The sequence below is a fragment of the Quercus suber genome, unplaced genomic scaffold, assembly GCF_002906115.3.
Source record: "Quercus suber isolate HL8 unplaced genomic scaffold, Cork oak 2.0 scaffold_841, whole genome shotgun sequence".
Lineage (NCBI taxonomy): Eukaryota > Viridiplantae > Streptophyta > Magnoliopsida > Fagales > Fagaceae > Quercus > Quercus suber.
In genome coordinates, this window is record NW_027070271.1 from 227,054 (window position 1) to 247,185 (window position 20,132).

General features: G+C 34.0%; 1 protein-coding gene across 1 annotated transcript; it reads left to right on the forward strand.

Moving 5' to 3' along the window:
• The first annotated feature begins 14,130 nt into the window (after positions 1-14,130).
• LOC112023737 (serine/threonine-protein kinase BRI1-like 2) lies at positions 14,131-18,024 on the forward strand. The gene has a single exon (XM_024056361.2). It carries the CDS (start codon positions 14,522-14,524, stop codon positions 17,921-17,923), a length of 3,402 nt encoding a protein of 1,133 aa, XP_023912129.1. The 5' UTR covers positions 14,131-14,521; the 3' UTR covers positions 17,924-18,024.
• Positions 18,025-20,132: the final 2,108 nt, after the last annotated feature.

The following is a 20,132-nucleotide window of genomic DNA, read 5'->3' on the forward strand; positions in this document are numbered from 1 at the left end:
GCATTGTTTACTGTTTAGGATAGAGCCCCTTGCTTTCCCACTTATGAGTCAAAAAGAAAACTCTATATAGGTTTAGGGAACATCTTTAAAAGCACCTAAATATTTCTTTGATGACAGCAGAAGATTACTAGATAACCAGAAAAATCGGGAGAAAAAAAGAGAAGAAGTTTGATCCCTCTTAAGATTCCAAACTGTTTAGCTTAATTAAGATCAAATTTAGTGAGACATTATGCCATACAAATGCAAAGGTTGAATAATCTGTTCCTCTTAAACCTACCCGAATTGCCTGATAAATAAGGTGCATCCAAAAACTGAACCATACACAAAAGCCCTTTTACTACGAACCCCAACCCCCAAAAAATAAGTAATACACAAACCATATATGTAAATGGAAACAGGAATGTGACAAAGTTACACTTACAATACATACGAATTGAGCCAAAAAGAAAGGCATAAGAGCACCTTAACCCAACAAATAAAGCTTGCACGCCAATGGAATAATTTTTCATCATTTGATAAGACCCATGATGAAAACATTTTTCTCGCAAAGATTCACACAATAGACAATAGTGAGAGATAGAAATTGGGATTGGTCAGAAAAAGAAAGAGTTTTCGGGATCATCACCAATCATTTGGATTCTGCAAAAATAAACATATTAGTGGGAAGTGATATAAAGTCGGTCCATTGGCGTGCTATGAACGACAATTTGGTCTTGCCCTTCTATTTCTAGCCCTTTGTTTGTATCAAAAGTCGCACTTCATTTTACTTCTTTATACTCACACGCTAAAAGTCATGTTAGAAAATCTTAAAAAGTAAAATGATAAGATCCTAGTCCCTTGAATTATTATAAACTACCGTTAGATCTTGTAGTTTGTTTTGAACCTGACTGGTAGGTAAACTTCAAGACTCGTCAAACAAAGTTAAGGTAAACAGATGGCTGAAACTTGAAAGCAGTTAAACCCAATTGGGTTCTCCAATAGAAATCTTGGTAGGGCCAACTCATAGTCAATATATTGGGACTACATTCATGTGTTCAACTTATATCATTACTGTAATTATGTTGTAATTATTTCTTTTATATATATATATATATATTAAAAAAAAAAAAAAAAAAAAAAAAGAAGAAGAAGAAGAGAGAGAGATATCTTATCCATATATACTAGGTTAAAATGGTGAAATCCCTAATATATATTATTGACTTCATTAATGGTTTTGAGGTTTTCTACTTTGACTGACTTAATTATTTGAGTTTTTATGATATGGTAAAATTTATTCCTTAAAAAAAAAAATGTTAATTTTTATTTCCTTGTCTATTAAGAAAGATATTCTTTTGTGTGGAGATGTCTAAAGTTTAAATTTCCCACTTGAAATTTTGTCCCAAAAAGAAGAAGAAGAAGAAGACATTCTTCATCCATGAAGAAATAGTATTAAAAACTCATATATAGACAACATTGTAAAAGCACCAAGCATTAGAGGATGCAAAAAAGTTCTATTTTACATCGTAAAAATCTACTTTATCTATTTTACCATCCCATTTTACAACTCACCTAACATCTCAATTTATTTTTTACATACAACTTATTAAAATAATATAAACTATACCAAGAAATAATATAAACAAATCAATTCTCTCTTCTCTCCCATCTCTATCTTCTCTCTCTTCCTCTCACCCCATCAAATCCACACAACCACATTTCAGCCCATATAGCCAACATCAAACTCACACAACCACATTCCGACCCACATAGCCACATTCCAACCCACACAGCCAACATCACAGCCAAAACCCACACAACGGCCACCACCGAACCACAACAACCCACAACCAAAATTCTATACCACGCCAAACCCATACATCCCACAACCCACGCCCACAAAACCCACACCTACCATGACCCATGCCACCATGACCAAGCCACCACCCCATGACCCATCGGCAACCCACAAACCATAAACCCCAAAAAATGATCTCGAAACCCAGAACCCACAAAACTTGAAACCCACCGCCACCACTACTAAAATTTCCAAAACCGAAACAACCAACCCACACCAATTCAAAGAAGCTCCAGCCATCGTACACATCCCAGCATCCCCGAAACAACCAACCCACACTGAAACAACATAGCAATGCTGAAAACCCACATCGATTCAAAGTCAAACAAGCCCCAACTGCCAGAATCAAGCCAAACCATGTTGTTGTCTACTAGATTCAAACCCACGAAAATGTGGGTGATGGTGATTTGAGAGAGAGAGAGAGAGAGAGAGAGAGAGAAATTGTTAAGAAGAGACTAGAGAGACACAAAGGGAAGAGAGAGACATATGAGTGAATAAAATCATTTATTTTAAGTTTACAACTGATGAACAGTAAGTTGCAAATCTAGCAACTTATTGTAGTTGGATTTTATAATGTTTTAGAAATACAATCCCAAATGTAGCATGTTTTGGCCCATATAAAGTGTAAAATAGAAATTGGGGGGGTTTTTACACCTCTTAACACTAATGCTCTAAAGGGTTTGATGTGATAGTTTTGCTGTATGTGTGTTAGGAGCATTATGTGTTACTAACGATGGCATGAGGAATGAGGGTGCTTGGGCAGCATTGGGCCAATCACTTGGTTTCATGTTTTCTCAACACATTCATGGCTCCTCATTCCTAACTAATTATGATGCTCCAGGGCTCTTTGAGGGAGACCTGCCTAGTCTCACTACTCGAGTTGGATCGATGAGCAGTGATGAGGGGCAACAGGTGGAGGCACCTTGCTCCACATGATGCCCCAAGGCCATGGCAGAGGAGGGCCATGGTGAGTAGAGATGGTTTTGATGATGGGCAGCAATAGGTGGTGCTGACCCTATATGGTGGTACATGGCATTGATAACTTAGTTGTTGGTTCCTTGTGTGTGGGCTTGGTGGCTTGAGTGCAAAGCAAGGTTGTGCTGTTGTGATGATAGAATGTTGTGTGCAAAGCATTAGGCTAGTAGGACTAGCTAAATGCATGGACAAGTGCTAGTGGGCATGCTATGGGCTGATGGCAGTTACTTTGTGTGCTGCATGTAAGCATGCTATATGGGCTATAGTGCTGATAGGAGACCTTGAGCATGGGCCAAGCCTCTCCAAAACATATGGGAACATGTTGTGTAGACTGCTAAAGGATGGGTAGCGTCTCCATGGTTTGCTGAGACATAAGTTGTGCATGTGCAGCATGTGCAGTGGCAGTTACCAAGCAATTCCTAACTTTCCTGATGTTCAAACCTACTGAGTAAGGCTGGAAATGTGGAGAGCAAACCAAGACAGTATCAGTTAAAGATGTCCTAAGTCAGAACACAAGTGACAGATTGTCCAAGACCCAGACAGTTACTAGACAGTAACTGCCATAGCAGTTAATTCTGTGTATTTAACCCTAAGGCTGTTGGGGGTGTCAACAGCAGAGTGTATTTGGCTTTGGAAAATTTTTGTATAATTCTCTAGGCTTGTAAAATGGTTTCCTTTGTACTTGAGATTAAGTAATAAAAGTTGGGGGTGGGTTCTCTGTAAATATTGTGTGTGTTGTGTGTTTAGATTTCCTTATATAATATGTTCTAAGTATTATTGCAGTGTGTGTGTGGTGTTGGCTAAGACTAAGTCAGGGACTTAGCGCCATCACAATCAGAAAATTTGAGTAAAAATTTGACCCTGTGACAATGTGAGAGTTAGAAAACAATATTTTTTTACTAAGAGAGTTACAGACAAGTTTTGTCTAGTTTGTTAATACAAGCGTATGTTTAAGTGTATTTAGGTTTTGGGTTAATTCTTTTTGTGAGTGTTATTGGAGATATTTAATATTAAAATTTTTTTAATGAATTAATTAAATAATAAGTTGACGAGAAGAGTTGGAAATTTATGTGTTCAATGAGTCTTAAGTAATGAGAAAAGTTGCAATTCAATTATATTTATTTGTATGTTCACCAATAGTGAGTTTTGTAAAATTTTATTTATGGTTATAGTTCATATTATTAATAGTGGATTTTTAAAGGGGATTAATTAACCATGAAATATAGGCATATAGTTTATATTATTTCTTGTATTTTTGTTGATCTTTAATTGTATTGATTTGGTGAGGTATGTGCTGCACTGCTGAAGTTTTCTCCTCTAAGTGAGAGCTATCAAGCGAACTGTGAAACGAAAGTTAGATTTGAAAATATGTTATCAAAAATAATTTGTCTCTTTCTCGCCCAACAGTTAGGAGGAGTGAACTCTCCAAAACCTTAGAGAATTAAGGATTTTCCACGATTTTACACACCTAATTCCCATATGAAGAGTTAGACAGAACCCATAAACCCTAGAGATAAAACCCTCATCAATTTCTCTACCTTCTCTCTCTCACAATTGCCAAATTTAAGAGAGGAGATTAAATCCATCATACACAAACCAACCTTCAGAGTTATTATGTTGATTGGAGCTTGGGAACCATTGGAAAGTTAGAATGATCAAAGAGACTTAGAGATTGCAACTGGAGCTCAATTGTTGACTCCATGACAAAAGGAGAGAAAAGATTAGAGGGCTCAAGTACGTTATCACCTCATAGCTTAGAGTGACTGGTATTTAAGATGTACAGGAACTATTTTCTCTACTATATCATTTTGGTGGTGAGACATCACGAAGAGGTTTTTCAACCAAGTACTCAGGCTTTCCTCTTTGTAAACATTTTTGGTTGTCAAAAATGTGGGCTTATAAAAAATGGCATAAATATGTTATTTAAATATCTAGGTTAATATCTGGGCTTATAAAAAATGCGGATATAAACATATTGACAGGTACGGACACATATCATTCCCTAATTTGCTAAACCAAAATGACTTCTACTATGAATTTAACAAACCCTTGTATTTAATAATAATAATGGTTTAAAAGTATATAGGTCACAACCGAAATGCTCTTACCAATAGCGACAATGTAGATTAGCATGAGGACAAATTTAGATACGTGGTGAGATTTCGAAGAACTTTTTTTTTTTCTTTTTTTTCTTTTTTTTTCTTTTTTTGAGAAGTGATTTCGAAGAACTTTGTAGTGAACATCACCATTAATATAATATACACCATAGTTTTGCCTCTAGGTCCCAGAACTATTTATCAAAAGCAACTAACAAGGGCCAACTTATTGTGAACATTAAATAAAAATTTAATAAACAGATTTTAAAGTTTTAAACCCCTTTTTAAACGGTCAAAATGTAATCCGCCAATATCATAACAACATGACCCTCCTCCATGGTCTGCAGCTACTTTGGAGTGATATGGATTCCATCGTTATATACAGTGCTCTCTTTAATTCGGTCTTACTTAAAAAAGGAGAGTCGGTGAGCATTTCATTCCCTTATCACACCGTCCTACTCGTTTTAAATTAATCAACACAACTGCACTTACGTAATGAATTATATATATATATATATATTTACAATTGTTAAATTGAGAAGCTAGGGTTAATGCGTAATGAAAATAATTTCAATTATAATAAACATATAATAAAAGTAGTATTGTATAAATAAATTATAGTAATTTATCATGTCAAAAAATTGATTTTATTTTTATTTTTTATCACTGTCGTTGTTCTTTGAGTCTTTGGGCAAATGCTTTTCAAAGACTTTGGTTGCCACTTGCCACCACCTCGGCCGGCACCAATGCCCAAAAATTAAGATAGCATAATTATCCTCATGATTGATTGATGTGAACCCGATGTAGATTGCCACCACTACTGTTAATTAAGCTCGAAAAATGAGTAACCATGTCAATTTGTCAAAGCAACGTGTGCAAGGGAAAAGTTACTACATTTTATGTTCATCAAAAAAAAAAAAAAAAAAAAAAAAAGTTACTACATTTTATTTTTTGGTTGAATAAAAAGTACTACATTTTTTGTTATAGCTCAAACTAAAGTTTTTTTTTATTTTTAACTTTAAAAAGTTCATTTGTGACTAATTTTTTCATGATAAATATTTTCTTGCATTAAATTGTGTGTTATTATCCTTTAAATTATATTAATTACAATTAGTATTCTTTAAACATTTTAAATTGTGATTTGATGTTAAATAAATTAAAGATTACATATTATAGTATAATTGTAAGGACCAGATTCGAGTTCTTAGCCCAAAAGGTGGATAGATTTAGATCTAAAAAATAGAAAATAATGAATTTGTAGATAGTGCGTTGGAAAAACTAGATTAGAATGAGTTGAACAATAAATAAGGTACATTCGAATGACAAGAAAAATAAGATGGACAAATTTTAACTACAGAAAATCGTCCTCGACAAGGTCCGAGGAGATCAATTCTTTTGTATTGCTCTTAAGTTTGATTACAAGTTTGGTTCTTAATTGCTATAGTATTTTCTTCTTGATTTCTTGATCCCCATTTCCTCTAGGGTTTCTTACATTATATGCCTCCCTTTCAATGATCGTGACTCTCCATTTGTTGACCATCCAAGCCACTCCTTGAGTGCTTGTCCCATCGGACACCTTCTATGACCCTCTGTGAGTTGAGGTAGTTAAGGCAGCATTGTTCAAGAGTTTTATTCACATAAATGTAACCAAAAAATTAGCTGCAAAGCATTCAATATAGTGGCAGCAACTTTTCTTTAAATATTTCCTAGCTCCCATCCTTCTAGTACATTCATAATGCACGTCTCTATCAATGGAACTTCCTAGAAGGTCACTTTAAACAACAAGATATACATTTGGTCCGAGGAGATACTACTCCTCGGACCAAACTCCCCAACCTTTTCCATTCGCAACATACTCATGGGACTCTAAGCTTAACACATTCACTACTGTTTATTTATCCTCGGACCAACCAACGTCCTTAGCTAAGGCCCAAAGTATAATCTTGGGCCCTGACCCCTACAATAATAATAGTTATAGAAATTATAAAATGCATAATAAAAAATAAATTTCATATATATACACTAAATAATAAATTTGTGTTTTATATACCTTAACATATACAATGTATTATAAGGAAAATATAATAATAAAAATACTAAATAAAAATTATTTTGTTTATGGATGACAAAGTAGAATATTTCCAAACATTTAGCCATAAAAATCATAGCTCTTTTCTTCTAACGGAAATACATTCTTGTATCCATAACTCTATTAAAAAAAAAAAAAGAGTTTACTTAGGAAAACTAAAGAGATTTCATTAAAGTGGTTTATTTATGTATTTTTAGATACGTATGCTTAAAATAATTTTAAAGTTAATGAGTTAATCATGGTTAAAAAAATTAATATCAAAATATATTAAAATAAATATGAGATAATAGTATTAGTACCTTAAATTAGTGTTTGTACAAAAATTTTAATCGACAAAGTGAAAATTTATGCCTACTTTAATATTTTTAAAGTCAGGGGGAGGGTCCTCAACCACTAAGTATAATATAATTTCACATTTAGACAGGGATGGACTTATACTAGAACAGAGGGGGACCATGCTCCTCCCCACCGGCCACCAAAAAATAAAAACTAATATATGCATATAAGCTAAAAAAAAAAAAAAAAAAAGGGGACTAATATATGCATATAAGCTAAAAAAAAAAAAAAAAAAAGGGGACTAATATATGCATATAAGCTATAAAATATTTAGATATTGACCTACAAGAAAAGAAATAAATAAATAAAATTCATGCCCCTTTAACTATAAAAACAAAATAAATAAATATGGACTAAACAAAAATCGTGTACAAAATAAGAAACACTTATTTTGTATGTTATACTTTGTTGATGTGTTTTATAATATGAAATGTTTAAGAAATACTTATCTTGTATGTAGTATTTTGTTGAATATGAAATAAATGTTAATTTTTAATTTCATATATATATATATATATTTTTGGTTTTAAGCTTTGACACCCCCAGGTACAAATCCTGATTCCGTCCCTGCATTTAGACTTTAAAAAATTATTAAATATTTCTAAATTGTGCCAATAACCGGTAAGGAGCTTTTCACCACATTTATAGTGTTGTTGTACTTTAACTTACTCTTTAGTTTCATTGCAACTATGGAATGAATTTTTTCTATCATGAATGTTATCAAAACTACGTTTTTTGAAATATAAAAATATGTTGAGTGTGATATATCATAAATATTGAATTGAAATTTATTATAAAAAATACTTATTTTGTGTCTTTTATATTTATTTTTTTATATATATTTTGTTAATACTAAATAGGTTAAAATGTAAATTACACCCTCTAAATTTGACTAAAATTCATTTTAGACCTCTAATTTTACTTTCATTCTTCTAAATTTCACTTAAGTCATCTAAGTTTCAAATTTATTCAATTCAGACTTTTTATCCAATTCTGTTAAAAAAATTGTCATTAAATATGCAATTAACTAATGGAAAAAAAATCACACATAAAAAATATAAAAAAGAAATATATTTTTTTATTAATTTTATAGATTCTTTTTATGTGACAATTATTTTTTTAAATGACAATTTTTTTAATGAAATTGGGTGGAAAACTTGAATTGAATAAGTTTGAAACTTAAAAGACTCAACTAAGCGAAAATAAAGTTAAAAGACTAAAATGAATTTCAATCAAACTTAGAAGATGCAATTTGCATTTTAACCTACTAAATATATGTTAACTTAATTTTGAATTTTGGCACACGTTTTTTAAATAAGTTTTTTTTTTTTTTTTTTGGGTAAATGATTTTTTTTCTATTTAAAGTGGAAGATCGCTTCAAGTTCATGTTTATTATTTTGAACTATCAGCTTTTTTTTATAAGAATTATCAACATTTTTTAATTCATGGTTTGGTTTCCAAATATAAAACCTCGCTTTCATCCTTGAGCATGTGAACGCACAAATTAATATTTATCCTTCAACTGTCTTTTTAGTTTTTTCCACGCCTACAACTTCAAAGGTGTACGAATAAATTGAAAGGACTTGCACTTATTCTTTATAATTTAGACCCACGAGCTATCTATCTGATTCCACCAAGATTTTCCACCCAAAGCTTTGACATAAGTAAAAGGCCATTTTACTTCATCTACACGACTGATACTCTACTCGTTCACACTTCTGGTTACATAGTGTTTTTTTGTTTGGCTGAATAATACTCTGATTAGAAGGAAAAAGAAATAAAGAAGTTACATAGAAAAGGAAATAAATGAGATGCCGATCTTACCCTTAAAATTATACAAAAGATCTTACTCTATGAGAAATTATTAGATCCGTTAGGAAGATTGCTAAAATGGTCATTTTTTGTCCTCCTAACTAACAAAATTTTGTCATTCATGCAAATGTGACTCACCTAGTGTTTTTTTTTTTTTTTTTTTTTTTTTTTTTTTCTTCTTCTTCTTGTATTGATTAGGAAACTAACTCACACATTTTCATAGATGAAGTTATTTTATTATTTAAGAGGGACCATTTCAGCAGTCCTCCCAATAGACATAATAATTTCTCCTATTCCACAATAATTGAATATTATGGGCAATAAAAATTACTTCCTTATACCTGAAATAATAATTATAATTTCCTTATAAGTATGATTAACAATCCCGTCAACAAAGAAGTTGAAAATCAAATAGTGGAAAATAATATTAATTTCTTATGGGAGTTTTTAGCTTTTCTGATGCTTGTATCGCAAATCTAACCTAGTCAGTTATGGATAATTTATGAATATGTGTTTAAGGGTTTCTTCCTCAACTCACATAATATACATCCATTTTCACAATTACCGGTCTAGCTAAAATTATTTGGCAACCTAATTTCCACAATAATAGCTTAAGTCTTTCTTGAATTTTCAGTTTGCAGTGTTTTTTTTTTCCCATTCCTTGCTATCTAGTGGGTTGTTCTCTAGTCCTCCAAAGTTTCCATGATAAAACTCCATTTTATCATAAGCTTTCTCCACGTGAATCTTTCACATGTCATAAACCCTATCTGAACCCTTATTTCCCTCATCACATACGTAATCTCTTGAGAAATTATGGTGTTGTCCTAGATTACCCGTCCTAGGACAAAAGATCTTTGTCATAGGGATGTTAACTTTGGGCGTAATTGCTTCAATTTGTTCGCCATAATTTTAGACGTACTTATTGGTCTTGAGAGTTACACTTTAGACCCATATTTTACGATTGATCATGTCAATTTTAAGCCAACTATCAAATTAAGCCCAACTATTAATGTCATTAGCCAATTAACATATTGCATGGAAACATAGTCAAAACAAAGAATTCCGTACAATCAATAACACCCACAAGAATAGAGCTATAAACGAGCTGGGCTTTGTTGAGTAGTGCATGTTCAAGATTGGCTCGTCATGAAAAATCAAAAGCTTGAGCTTGGTTTGAGCTTGTGACAAGCCTGAAAATAGTGTTTGAGTATAAACTCATGGGAAAGTGAAAAAGCTTGAGTTTGGCTTGGCTTGACTTGATTAATTAGTCAAGCTAAAATCAAGCTTAATATCAAGCTCAAACTCGAGCTCAGGTCAAGTTTTTGAGCTTGAGATTTAAAAAAATTACATTATTAAATGCTGAAATCTCTAAAGTTAACAAAAAAGAAAATACTATACTCATTTTATCATGCATCTAAATCTAGTCTTACTTATGATTAGCTATTATTCAAATTAATAATTACATAATTAAATTCATTCATTCATCATTCCTTATTTATCGTTTTAGCAATTATTCAAAATACAATTTTTACAATGAGTTGTCAATCACAAGACCAAGTCTCTTTGGCCACTCCAAGGCCTCTTTAAAGATTTTGTGATTTCACTGACAACTCCCTAACACCAAACGACACCAAGAACTTTGAATATATATATATTTTTTCCTTCTTTCTGTTTATCAAATTTAATCTCCCCTCATAGAAATTGATAATTGGAAAGGGAGGAGGTAGAGTAAGGAAACAATGTTACAATAGTCACCCCAAAGTTTTGTAAATATAACAGTCCACCCCTAACATTTGTGATAAGTGTAATAGATTCAATGAAATCTTTAGTTTGGTCTTTCGAGTTATCCAAATAAACATTCTTAATTTTTTATGAATTTGGTAAATTGGATAACTCAATGGCAAGATAGATTTTTCATTTCGAAGCCAAGGACTAGTCAAGAATACCATCGCTCAACCAATGAAAGGCTAGTCCACATAGATAGAGTAGCTAAATGGCAAAATAGGAATTGCATTAATTGCTTCTAATTTTCTATCATGTTTATCACAAAACTCAGGGAAAGGATTGTCATTTTCTACAAACACTTGAGAGGTTATTGTTATTACTTATTACCTCAGAGCATAATTACCTTATAAACTTACTTTATCATCATTCATATTATATTATCTGAAACAAAACAAAACAAAACAAGCCAAATGAAAATATATTTTCCTTTCACAAAAAAAAGAAAAAAGAAAATATATTTGTATTATCCATAATTCAGTAAAATAAAATAATCATAACATTTTTAAGTAGGAAAAAAAATCCAAATAACAAAATGTAGATAATTCACTTCACACCCAAAAGTGATAACACAAAACATTATATATCATGCAAATAATCTTATTTGTAATCATCGTCGTCATCTTGTAGAAATAGATTTGACTATCTAAGGGCAACTATGCACAAAATAAATTATTTATTTAAATAGACTTTGGCAATCCCAATCTAAAGAGAAATTATCCAATCAAAAGTCTCTAAAAAAATCCAAATAAAGAACAAAAAAATAAGTAATGTAATAATAACTACAAGAGAAAAAGAGAAGAAACCTTACTTCCTCTCAATTATATAATAGAACCAAAAATATAATGGGAAAAAAAGTGGGAGAGAGAGAGAGAGAGACTTTGATAACTTCAGTGAACATTGGATAAACCAAAAAAGAAAATTTTCTAATATTAAATTTAAACTATGAAATGAATCAATTTCAAAAAGAGATAATTCTTTTTCCAATATGTTGGTAAGTGAAATGTCAAATTTTACATAGGTCATATTAACGGGTGCTTTTAGGCCCCGTTTGGTTGGGATGAAAACAGGGATAATGTAAAAAAAGGAGAGGAAAATAGGGTGAAAATTGGAATTTTTCCTTATTTGGTTCAAGAGATAAAACAAGAGGGAAAGAAAATAGTGTGGAAAATTTTCCCTTTGGTCTCACAAAATTTTGTCCCAATTTGGGAGGAAAACTGAGGAGAAAATATTATGTGAATAGTAAATTACACAAATACCCTCATCTTTGGTATAAGACCCTTTGGTATTTTGTTATAACAAGGATATAATAGTCAATTCATATAAACTATATTTTCCATCCTCCACTTTTCTCTCCAACCAAATAAAAGAGTTTTTTACCCTCCCACTTTTCCGCTCCTCCAACCAAACACATATAAGGAAAAACCAATACTTTTGTATCCTCTCAATTTTCCATCCTCTCATAATTTTCCATCCTTCCACTTTTCTTCTCCTCCAACCAAACAAAGCCTTTGGACACTTGTTAATAAACCATTTTAAAAAAGTTTTGAAGCTACTTTCATGGAAAATATAAAAAGCCATCAAAAAAATTAATTGTTTTATCATTTTCCCATAAAATATTTTTTAAACCAATGTCTTTACAGCTTCACTTGATTTTTCCCATTTTACATAATAGACAACTCTTCATAGATTCGAAACTATTCATTCAATACACCCTAATAAAATCATACAACCCGCGAATCTTTTCGGTACACTCAAATAATTCAAAACCTTTTACAAACAATTCAATACTTAAAAGATACATGATACAGTTCATCCAATTCTATCATTTAGGAGATTGTACATTAACAATCAATGAACACGCAACTAGGCTTTGTTTTGTGTATGGAGAGTATGATAAAAATCTCATAAAGCAAAGGGTGGTCCCAAAACCAGCAATAAAGTTGAACTTTAACGTTAAAGATAAAGATGGTTTGAACCAAGTCAGGGGTTGTAGAGGGTGAAAATTGAATAGGAGGGGCTCAACCCAGCTTGGTAGCCAAGAAAAGCAGCAGAGGGGCCAATTGGGGGAATCATAACCTCCTATGCCATTAACACAGAGCTCATTGATTTGGTTCCCATGTGGGCCTCTATTTGTTTGCTTAACAACAAGTATTTTATTTTTTAGTGAAGCAACATTTGCACACCAATTGATCTGTATAATGATTCCACTTCAAATTCAGCACATGGGTCCCACAGTACATTATCTTTTTCTTTGTCAAATTCTCCTACAAGGCTACAACATGGAATTCATTCTGCCTGATGTGATTATTAGATGGGATTGGAATTTTGGATAGGGTTGTGATTTATTTCATCCTGTCATGAACAAGGATTATTATGCTCATTCCATGAATTTGTTAACATTTTGGATCTAGTTATTAGTGCACGATTGATGTGTTCTAAGGTTGTGCGTGGGGCTATAATAAAGCATCAATCCATTTTATCCTAATTTGAAATAATGTCAAATACATAATTTGTAATATTTAATATATTTTTAGAGTTATGGGTGTAATATGAATTATAGGAAAAACACATTGGTTGTGGATTCAAATCAAGTGCCCAATTGACAAGGGACAGTTGGGGATAGCAGGTCAAAATATGAAATTGACAAATTACCAAATGTATTATGATCCAAGCACTGTTGATCGAATGGGATGAAATGAAATCCGAAGGAAACAGAATTGTTAAGGTTTTAATTCTTATTCTGCATATGAAAAAAAAAACCATCAAAATGAACATAAATATAATTGAATAAAGAGAAGTGGATTCCGCAGCCACAACCAAGTAGTTGAGAGCTGAGACCCGAAGATTTGACTCTACATGGACCATCTCAAATGGAAGAACCAGAATCAAAAACAACTTTCCATTTTAATGCAAAAGAAACTATAAATCAATGAATTGACATGAACCACCTGGTCACACCAGGGTGCACAAAATGCATAAACAAACTCTGAAATGAGAGACAATATAAAAAGGTGCAGATTGGTATCTGAGTTCTTTAACATAAAAGCCCCTGTTGCTCATAATATCATCACAATATCTAGTAGGGAAACATTCTCACGCTTACTATCAGACAGTGGCCCTTGGATCAAGCACAGTCCAAATTTTTAGCTCTAAAGCACCGATCTGAGAAATAGACCTTGTCTGTGGGGGCCAACCCTTTTGACTAAAAGTCAAATCAATCCTCTCATGAAATTCTCGCTCCCCCTACAAATTCTAGTACTCAAGAACCGTATTAGTACATACCCACCACCAACTTCAATCCAATTACCTTCTTTTCTTATTCATTCCCACGTTCCCTCCTTTTCCATTTTATAAAACATACACTCACACACACACACACACACACACACAAAATAATAAAGCAGCTTCTTTTCCTAAAGTTTTTTTTCCTCTGCTTTCCACAGCAATTTCTCATCATAGCCACCACTCTCTCTCTACACACTACACATAACACACTCAAACAGCCCCTCTCTACTCTATACACACTGTCTCATCTCTCTCTCTCTCTCTCTCTCTCTCTCTCTCTCTATTGTGTTCCTGCAAATTGTGTCTTCAATGGAGGGCAACCCAGTTCAGCTTTTCTATCATCTTGCTCTGCCACTTCTCTTCATGCTGTTTGTTTTAGTTCCTGGGACAAAACAAGACGGGGATTCAATGATCAAGACTGATGTACAAGCTCTTATTATGTTCAAGAAGATGATACAGAAGGATCCAAATGGAGCTTTATCAGATTGGCAGCTCGACAAGAATCCATGCAGCTGGCATGGAATTTCATGCTCTTTAGGACGAGTGACTCAACTCGATCTTACAGGGTCTTATCTTGTTGGGACTATGTTCTTTGATCCTTTGGCTTCCCTTGAAATGTTATCTGCCCTAAAGCTGTCTACCAATTCGTTTTACATAAATGCAACTACTTTGCTTCACCTCCCACCTGGTTTGAAACAGCTTGATCTATCTTTTAATATTCTTGTTGGTTCTGTCCCTGAGAATTTGTTCCTCAGGTGTCCTGATCTTGAAGATGTGAATCTTTCTTTTAGCAATATGACGGGTTCTTTACCCGAAACTCTCTTATCGAATTCAGATAAACTGCAGGTTCTTGACCTCTCTTATAACAATCTAACAGGCTCAATTTCTGAATTGAAAATTGGTAACTCTTGCAGTTCCTTGCTGCAGCTTGATCTCTCTGGAAATCGTATATCAGGGCCCCTCCCAAACTCCTTTTCAAACTGCACGAGTCTCCAAACTTTGAATTTAGCTTACAATTGGTTCTCTGGGGAAATCCCAAGATCATTTGGGCAGCTCAACAGTTTACAGAGATTGGATCTCTCTCGAAATTATCTCACTGGCTGGATCCCTCCTGAATTGGGAAATGCATGTGGCTCACTTTCAGAACTTGTGCTTTCTAATAATAACCTTTCAGGCTCAATTCCTGCCTCCTTATCCTCTTGTTCTTTGTTGCAGCTTCTTGACCTGTCTAATAACAATATATCGGGTCCCTTACCCGATTCCTTTTTTAAGAACCTTGTCACACTAGAGAATTTGTTGTTGAGTAATAACATAATCTCTGGATCATTTCCTGCTTCTATATCATCTTGCAAGAGCTTAAAGATTATAGATTTTAGCTCTAACAGGATTTCAGGTATCATCCCACCAGATATATGTCCAGGAGCTGCCATGCTTGAGGAGTTGAAAATGCCGGATAATCTCATCACGGGAGGAATCCCTCCTGAGTTATCACAATGTTCACAGCTGAAGAAAATTGATTTTAGTCTAAACTATCTCAATGGCTCAATTCCGGCAGAGCTTGGGAAGCTTGAGAATCTTGAGCAGCTAATAGCGTGGTTCAATGGATTGGAAGGTAGAATCCCACCAGAGTTGGGAAAATGCAAGAATCTCAAGAATCTTATCCTCAACAACAATCATCTGAAAGGTGAAATTCCAGTCGAATTGTTCAATTGCAGGAATCTTGAATGGATATCGCTCACAAGCAATGGACTCACCGGTGAGATCCCAAAGGAATTTGGTCTATTGACAAGACTGGCTGTTTTGCAACTAGGGAATAACAGCTTCAGTGGGCAGATACCAAGAGAGCTAGCAAAGTGCAGCAGTTTGGTTTGGCTGGACTTGAACAGCAACAAGCTTAATGGGGAGATTCCGCCTCAACTTGGCCGACAGCTAGGGGCAAAAGCATTTTCCGGATATCTTTCTGATAACACCTTGGTGTTTGTACGTAATGTGGGAAATTCATGTAAAGGAGTTGGAGGTTTGTTGGAATTTTCAGGAATTCGACCTGAAAGACTACAGCAGATCCCTACACTGAAGACTTGTGATTTCACAAGATTTTATTCTGGTCCAGTCCTAAGCCGTTTTACAAAGTACCAGACGCTGGAGTATTTGGATCTTTCTTACAATGAGCTTCGTGGTAAAATCCCTGACGAACTTGGGAACATGGTGGCCTTACAAGTTCTTGTGTTAGCCCACAACCAGTTATCCGGTGAGATTCCGTCATCACTTGGCCAGCTCAAAGATTTAGGTGTATTTGATGCATCACATAACAGATTGCAGGGCCATATTCCAGACTCCTTCTCAAACCTATCATTTTTAGTGCAAATTGATCTATCCAACAACGAATTAACTGGAGAAATTCCATCAAGAGGACAACTCACTACACTTCCTGCAAGCCAGTATGCGAACAACCCAGGACTCTGTGGGGTTCCATTGCCTGAATGCACAATTGACAATGAAGCACCAACAATTCCAAGTGGCGATGGTAATAGAGGAAGTCGGAAGACAACAGCTGCATCTTGGGCAAATAGCATTGTCCTAGGGATTCTCATCTCAATTGCTTCTGTCTGCATTCTGATTGTGTGGGCAATCGCAATGCGTGCAAGGCGGAAGGAGGCAGAGGAAGTCAAGATGCTTAATACCTTGCAAGCATCCCATGCAGCCACCACATGGAAAATTGACAAAGAAAAAGAGCCATTGAGCATAAATGTAGCAACTTTTCAGAGGCAGCTGAGGAAGCTAAAGTTCTCCCAACTCATTGAGGCTACCAACGGCTTCTCAGCAGAAAGTCTTATTGGGTGTGGAGGGTTTGGAGAAGTGTTCAAGGCGACATTGAAAGATGGGTCAAGTGTTGCAATCAAGAAGCTCATACGACTGAGCTGCCAGGGGGACCGAGAATTCATGGCTGAGATGGAAACTTTAGGGAAGATCAAGCATAAGAATCTTGTGCCTCTATTGGGTTATTGCAAAGTCGGCGAGGAGAGACTCCTTGTGTATGAATTTATGGAATATGGAAGCCTAGAAGAAATGCTCCATGGGAGGACAAAGACACGAGATAGGCGAATTCTGACATGGGAGGAAAGAAAAAAGATTGCAAGAGGTGCAGCTAAAGGACTCTGTTTCCTACATCACAATTGCATCCCACACATTATACACAGGGACATGAAGTCAAGCAATGTACTACTTGACCATGAAATGGAAGCCAGGGTCTCTGATTTTGGAATGGCAAGGCTTATCAGTGCACTTGACACACACCTAAGTGTAAGCACACTGGCAGGCACACCTGGATATGTTCCACCTGAGTATTACCAAAGCTTCCGCTGCACTGCAAAAGGTGATGTCTATTCTTTTGGTGTTGTACTCTTGGAACTCTTGGCAGGGAAACGTCCAACAGACAAGGAGGACTTTGGAGATACCAACTTGGTGGGGTGGGTGAAAATAAAGGTAAGAGAAGGTAAACAAATGGAAGTAATAGACCCAGAGTTGCTCTTAGTGACAAAAGGAACTGATGAAGCAGAAGCTGTAGAAGTAAAAGAGATGATAAGGTATTTGGAAATAACATTGCAATGTGTGGATGATTTCCCTTCCAAAAGGCCTAACATGTTGCAGGTTGTGGCTAATCTGAGAGAGCTGATGCCTGGATCAGCCAATGGAAGCAGCAACAGTGGTTGAACTATGACTTTTTTTTTTCATTGATTATGATTAGTGTATGAAGATAAGGTTGTAAGATTTCTTGTTCAGATGTTGAAGATTTTGCTGTACCTATTTTACTAGTCTTTATCTTCTTTTGCTTTGTTGATCAACAATCACTGCCTATCAGTTAGAGAGCATTTATTGTGGCTTAAAACTAATGCAAATGCTTAGATTCATCGATGCAAACACTGGGGTGAGGACATTGATAACAAAGACCAAAAGCCATTAAACCCGAAAGGATTGGTCTAGTGGTTTTAAATACATCATAAAATCCATGAAGTCTTGAGTTCAAAACTCATTGCCTGCACTTGAGATCACTATTCCTCCTGTATTTACCTGATGTGTGTAGGACAGGAGATTAAAGACACCACCAGGGGAATAATCAGGCGCTCAAAGAGCTCTATAAAAGAGAGAAACTAAAAGCCATATGAAAATTCAACTGGGTGAAACTCTTGCTAGACATTTTATCAAAAACATAACGTGTAAATCAATGAAGTAAGTTTATGCCAATAAGCAATGCAGCCCAGAAATTCAGCTCAATTGTAATATCTATTTTCAGACTAAAGAAAAATAATAATTACAACCATCTTTAACAGCTATATACGTTCTGAAATACCATGGAACAGAATGCAGAGAAAACAAAAAGTTCCTTACTTCTTGCAGAAGTTCTAAAAACCGGTAACCTCAGTCCTCAGCTGTTGGAAGAGTAGGTTTCCTTCCATTTTAGCTTCAATCTGTCTATAACAACTATTCCTCTATTTTATTTTAAACATGTACATGTTAGTATATGCGAGTAAATAATGCTAGAGATACAAACTTTTTTACAAAAAATTTTATAAACACTGCTGATGTGATGAATATTTATTGGTAAATGAAAAAAAAAAAATATTAATGGTATGTCCGGATGAAAACTAATGAGAAGTTGACCATGCCAACGGCTTGTAAAAATGTTATAAAATAGTTTGTAACTCATATATTATTAATATATTATTAGTATAATTTCAAATAACCTATAACTTTTTGAAACAGATGCTTCTTAACCCAAAAAAAAAAAAAAATGCATAAATTTATACAATTGTGTTTTTGCGCATTATGATCTGAGACAGAAGTTCAACGTTTTTAAGGCACCTCGGTGTTAAAAATCACGCAAATTAAAATTAACCCAGCAAATTAATATGATATACGACGGATATAACATAAACCAAATCAACAAAAGCAACAAAGAGTATGACAAGGTACGAAGTTGAAAATCAAATAAGAACTTCTCCAATGGAAAAACCTCTACAAGCTAAATCAAGAACAATTACAAATAGTCAACTACTTACAAAACCTTTTGTAACATAAACTCTCTATGTAAACTCAATAAACTTTTCGCTTGCCTTCCTAACACAGTAGTAGTGATTTCGTCCACGGACTCCTCGCTCCCATAAACCAGAACTTTTGGCAAGGACCCTTCATGAAGATTTGACTGCACTGAACCTCGCTGGATATAAGCTACATGGTTTCAAACAGCAATTTTTTTTTCTTTTTTCTGAGCTAAATCTAAAACAGAGTTTTTGGGACCAAGAATTACTTGTCCTGGCTAGGATGTGCTTCATGTTATCTGTGCAATCAAGGGCCAACACTTGAACCACTCCCACCTGTTCTATTCCTTTTGTTTGATAAGAAAGGAGATTGGGCCTCGTTAGTCTTTTGCTTCTCTCTCCAATAAAGGGCTTTTTTTTTTTTTTTTTTTAAGCATTTATGTTATCACTTAAATAATATTTAACTAGTATTTTATATAATAATTTTTTTTAATTTTTTTTTTACTTTTTAATATGATTTTTTTTGAGAAAATGCTAAAGTTATAAAAATTTTTACTACAAATTGATATTGTAATGAATGTGATCAATGGCATAAGGCTTACAAAAATACTAGAAATATTATAAAATTTACAACATGAGAATTACAAAGATAATTACCAATCACAAATATTCATTCAAAAATGCATTCAATAAATGCTAGAAATATTATAAAATTTACAACATGAGAATTACAAAGATATATTACCAATCACAAATATTCATTCAAAAATGCATTCAATAGTTTGTTGAAATTCGCCTATCATATTCATTGTTACATCGAATTATAAAAGTTATGGAGACCACCACGCACTCTTGGTGTAGTGATTACTCCACAACTCCACAAA